We start from the raw sequence: 4749 nt of genomic DNA, 5'->3' as shown, positions 1-4749 counted from the left end.
ACAACACTTTTTAATCCCGCCCCCCCCCCCCCCCCCGAACATTTACTCTAATCGTCTAAAGTGAGCAACTTTGGTTTGTTTCAAATATAGGTTTATTTTATTAGTGGACAACATCTGAGTTTCACTGTTAAAGAGTTAGACACATTTAAATGAAGTTGTATCTACTAATAAAACTCTGACATCATGGCTACCGGCCAGCTTTACTTATAGCACGAAACAGCGAACCGAATTCTGGTTGTCGCCTTTAGGACGGATGTATGAAACTGGGTGGCCGTTTCTCTTGCCTGCCTAATTTGCAGCAGTTGGGAGAACGCCAGTGTGAGAGATTTATTGGGAGCTTGTGTTATAATCTTCGCCATATCCTTGAGAGTTTGAGGAATTGAGAGGAAACATTTCAGCAGCTGTGTAATGACATATAAAAATGTAAAGTATTCTTCAGACAGCTCAACCAGACGGGAGAGAAAAATGTAGGGAAAGTGACTACAAGGACATAATGCTAAATTAATTCCAGGCACACTTCTGGGTGCCATCATTAACATTTTTAAGGACATTCAGTGCTTAAATCATTTGCACTACATAAGTCACGTACAGAGCCTAATAGGACTTATTTGCTATTTTTCATGTCATTTGGACTGTCCATCTTACCTTAAATTCTAAAATCATATTGTATTGGTACTGATTTAATTGATTTATTCTAAGCTAAATATGTCTTGGTATCAAAATTGCTCCTATCCCACACACTACTTTGCAGCCTCCTGACTGTAGATGGCTCTATAATAAACGTATTTACATATTTGTGAATAACAAATAACAACCCCTCCCCTTTTGATGTTGTGTACTGGTCACATTTCTATCTACAAATTTTCTGGATTTAAATTTTTTTTTCCAAACTCTTTTAGTACAGTTTACATGAATGTTATGTAGCATCTTGAAATGAACAGCTGCCAAAATAATTTTAATTAGAGCATTTTGCAAAAAATAAAAAATTAAATTCCAAAGTTAATGAAACTTTTACAACAGCACGCTGTGAGGACGCATGCCCAATTTTGTCCAATTATGCCCATAGGGGGCATTACAACTGAAAAAATAAAGAAAGAAGAAGAAAAAAACTCCACCACCAATTGATTGAGGAACTTGAATTTAGCATGCATCTTCTTTGGTGCATCATATGCTAGTATTTCAAAGAAAAATCAACAAAAATGGCCACTAACAATCAATGTTCATGGCTGCTCATCATGAAATCATGTATACGCTATACAAAACCAGGATGGCTATTTGCATTTCAAATGTAACCAATATAAGAGGGAACTAGAACTAAAGAAATATCTCAAAGCTACAGCTGCAATCAAGATATTTGCCACCACAGCACTGCATCCACATGACCTGTTCTTTCAAATCTGGTATTAAATTTAATACACTGTCAATGTAAACTGTTAAACCTGCAAATGATGTGTAATCTGTGGTGATCTAGGGTGTGACCATTGGCACAGAAAAGCTATGAACAATATAATAGATGTAACCATGTTTTTTGATGGTTCCATCTATATAAATTCCTGCACACCACACACGACATAATCCTAATGTAAAAATACACTACCCTTCAGAAAACAAACCGCTAAGCCAGTCTAAACTGGTTTTGTACTGGTCTCCCCAGCCTGGTCAAGCTGGTTTGGTTGGTTTTAGACGCGTTTTGGGCACTTGTTAGTTGGTCAGGCACCTTAAATTGCCTAAGACTAGCTGAACAAGTTTAAGCAGTTTTTTCCAGCAAGGTATAACATTTCCTGAGTTATCTTTAATTAATATAATTAAATCTCCTAAGCAATTCTTTCAGATTTAGAGAGCCGCCCCAGGTATAGAAAGTTGGGATCTGACCACAATATCTGCAACATCTGCAACTGGAAACTTCCAAATGAGAAAACAGTCGCTCTGTTAGTAATCTACAAAGTTGTTAGCAATCGACATTTGGACAAGCAGCTAAATGTAGCATGACATTTAACTAATATTGAATTGTAGTGGTTTCCACATGTATGGCAGTGGTCTGATCATCCAGACCACCTGAGTTTATGGAGATGCTAAAGTTGAGAGCAATTGTTTAGATGAGGGTCTGGCAGGGAACTTGCATAATGGAAATCTTCCCACTCCAAAGAGGAAGTGAGAGGGAGAAAAATCCCATCACCACCTCTTTTTTTGCATTGACAAATTGCGTCTGCTCCCAATTACAACAACATCTGCATATTTACAGCTGATCTGAGAGACATAACCAGGACGAAGCAGCAAAGAGAATTTTTTTTATCTTAAGTAACAATATTGTGTGAAATATTGTGTGTAAATAAATCTTGAGCTTGGCATGAATTCAGGATTACCAGACATATGAGAAACGCTTTCAAAAGGACACTGGCCATCCAACTGAGCTACAAGTGTACTTGTACTGTAATATGGCAAGGCAACTGTACCTTAATTCTTTTTTGAAATAACATATCTGAGGCTTTCAACCACATGCGATTTGCTTGATATAAAGTAAAACGTGGCTCTCAAACCACTAAAGGAAGCAAACATGCAAAATAAAACGTCAGAAAGGTTGTTCTACGGTGTAATATATACAACAAAATTATCACCGATTTCAGAAGTCAGTCAAATTTAGATATAGACGTCGCTGAGGAGGTAAACATAGCAACAGTTCGCTGCTCTTATGTCACAAGAACTTGTTTTAAAAAACTTGTTTGAGACACATTTGATGTAATTACGCCAATCTTGCGATTTTAGGGAATTTGGCTTGAGCGGGACAAACGGTTTGTCCCTCAGACAGCAACTGATAGAAATTCCTTAAAAAGATCAGCGAGTAATTCGCACACTAATATGGGAGCGTTATTTCTTTAGGCATTAACTAAGTCATACTGCCTGAAGGGTTTTAGCTTAGACTAACTTAATAATGGCTAGAGCTGTGGGGTTTACCTGAGCGGGGATGTTGCCTTTCCTCGGGGCGCCGCTGGAGCGGTTGGCGGCGGTCCGCGGCTCCAGTGATTTGATGGTGTTCACCTGGGCTTTGCTCTCGGTCCCCTGAGTTTCTCCCATCCGCACTACCGCGACGATCAGCATCAACACCCAAAAGCTCCGACTCCGCGAAACGTTCAGCATCCTTTCCTCTTTTTTTACTCTGAATGAGAATGTGCTGGTTTCTTGAAGATATTTCCTACACCACTAGGTGCTTTGACCACCACACTTTGGCTTAAAAAAGTACAAACCCCTTACAGAGCCCATCAAATAGGCTGTCAAATATCAGTGGAAAAATCATAACGTAGCCTACACATCGCAAAGAGACTTAGTGTATTATAAAAGCACAAAGATGTGGAGAAATTTAAAGCGTCAGGATGCTGTGCCCAAAAATCAAAAAATCTAAGCAAGTTGCGGCAAAATAGGGGATTCCTGCTCGTGTGAGTGTTTGTGAAGAAGCCTGGCGTTTCATGATGTGGGAACCCTTCTTTTTATAGGATGTTTCCTCCGCCCCCATTCTGTATTGACAAAAGATGAAACTGATCTGTTCACACACACTCCTGCCCGAGACAGCAGGAAACCATCGCAGCACATTTGCGTTATGGATGTTTAAAGAAATGAAGCTGAACCTGTGAAGCAGAAGAGATTTAAGGCTATTCATGTGCTTTTCGATCAGTCGATCTGCCTGCCTGTAATGTTTGTTACATTTGATTCATTATTTACATTAACGAGGCAACACACAGTTACAGTATAGGCTACTAAGTAGGCTAATTAGAGTACTGTAAGTCAAAATAGGTGAGCACATCTTGGAAAAAATTGTTAATATCTATCTATCTATCTATCTATCTATCTATCTATTTAAAGAAAAGCTTTAAAAGTATAGTTCTAATTATTAATTGATTTTGGGAACACTAAGCAGAGACTGGTATAGTTTGATTTAAACTGACTCACAATACGTGCCATCTTTCTGTCAATCCTGTGCTAAAAGCTTGATCAGATTCCAAATGTGATTTGTGTCAAAGCTGATAAGCACATTTCAGTAAATTTTTAAGTATAATAAGAAAATCATCTTATATGAGAATAGTCTGATTATGCCTTGAGATAGACTGAGAGAGCACTTGAGTAGTTTGCATAGATTAAAAACAGAATATCATAAAAAAAGAAAAAAGGGAATAGTCAAAAAATAAGTTAAAAAAAAAATGTTTAATCATACATTTTTATTTCTATGGTTTTAATACAAAACAAATTATGGTTTAGCAAACAATAATAATGATAAACCGCAAATATAATTGCATAACGTCAGTATGAGTCCACGCTTAAATTCGTTGCCAGTGACCAGATGGAATCTGTGAGTTTCTCAGCTGTTGTTTAAAGCCGCCAGGGTTTTTTGAGAACCCATTTCTCAAAGTTTTGGATAAAAGCAGGATTCAAGATGTTGATTTCAAACAACTGACGTGCTTGAACTTTTACTCATGAATCAGCTGATCTTGGAGGTATAAATTAAATGAGACGGCCACAATAATAAATCACATGGGGAGAAGAACCATGGAAGTGAACGGTAATATAGTAATGTTGTATGGCAGTCATGCTTTATGATGATGAAATCATAGGGATGGTGTTTTTGGCTGCTAAACTATATAGTGCTGAAAACAAAACCTCACTGCTAAAAATGTGGCCTGAGTGGAAAATATGGGACTTTAAAGTGAGGAACAGGTTCAAGGGTGAATAAGCAGTGGAAAAATAAATAAACCTTCCAAT

The 4749-nt window shown here is 37.7% G+C and overlaps 1 protein-coding gene across 1 annotated transcript in view; it reads right to left on the bottom strand.

The window, feature by feature from the left end:
- Window positions 1-3436, bottom strand: part of dkk2 (dickkopf WNT signaling pathway inhibitor 2) — a 14826-nt gene extending 11390 nt beyond the window's left edge. The window contains exon 1 of the mRNA XM_016269294.1: window positions 2953-3436. Within this exon, the coding sequence (XP_016124780.1) occupies window positions 2953-3135 (183 nt within the window). The 5' untranslated portion in view covers window positions 3136-3436. The remainder of the gene's footprint in view (window positions 1-2952) is intronic.
- Window positions 3437-4749: the final 1313 nt, after the last annotated feature.

Source organism: Sinocyclocheilus grahami, unplaced genomic scaffold (genome assembly GCF_001515645.1).
Source record: "Sinocyclocheilus grahami isolate Dianchi unplaced genomic scaffold, SAMN03320097.WGS_v1.1 scaffold51.1, whole genome shotgun sequence".
Lineage (NCBI taxonomy): Eukaryota > Metazoa > Chordata > Actinopteri > Cypriniformes > Cyprinidae > Sinocyclocheilus > Sinocyclocheilus grahami.
Note: the sequence above shows the minus strand (reverse complement) of the source record. Positions and strands in the feature narration are given on the sequence as shown.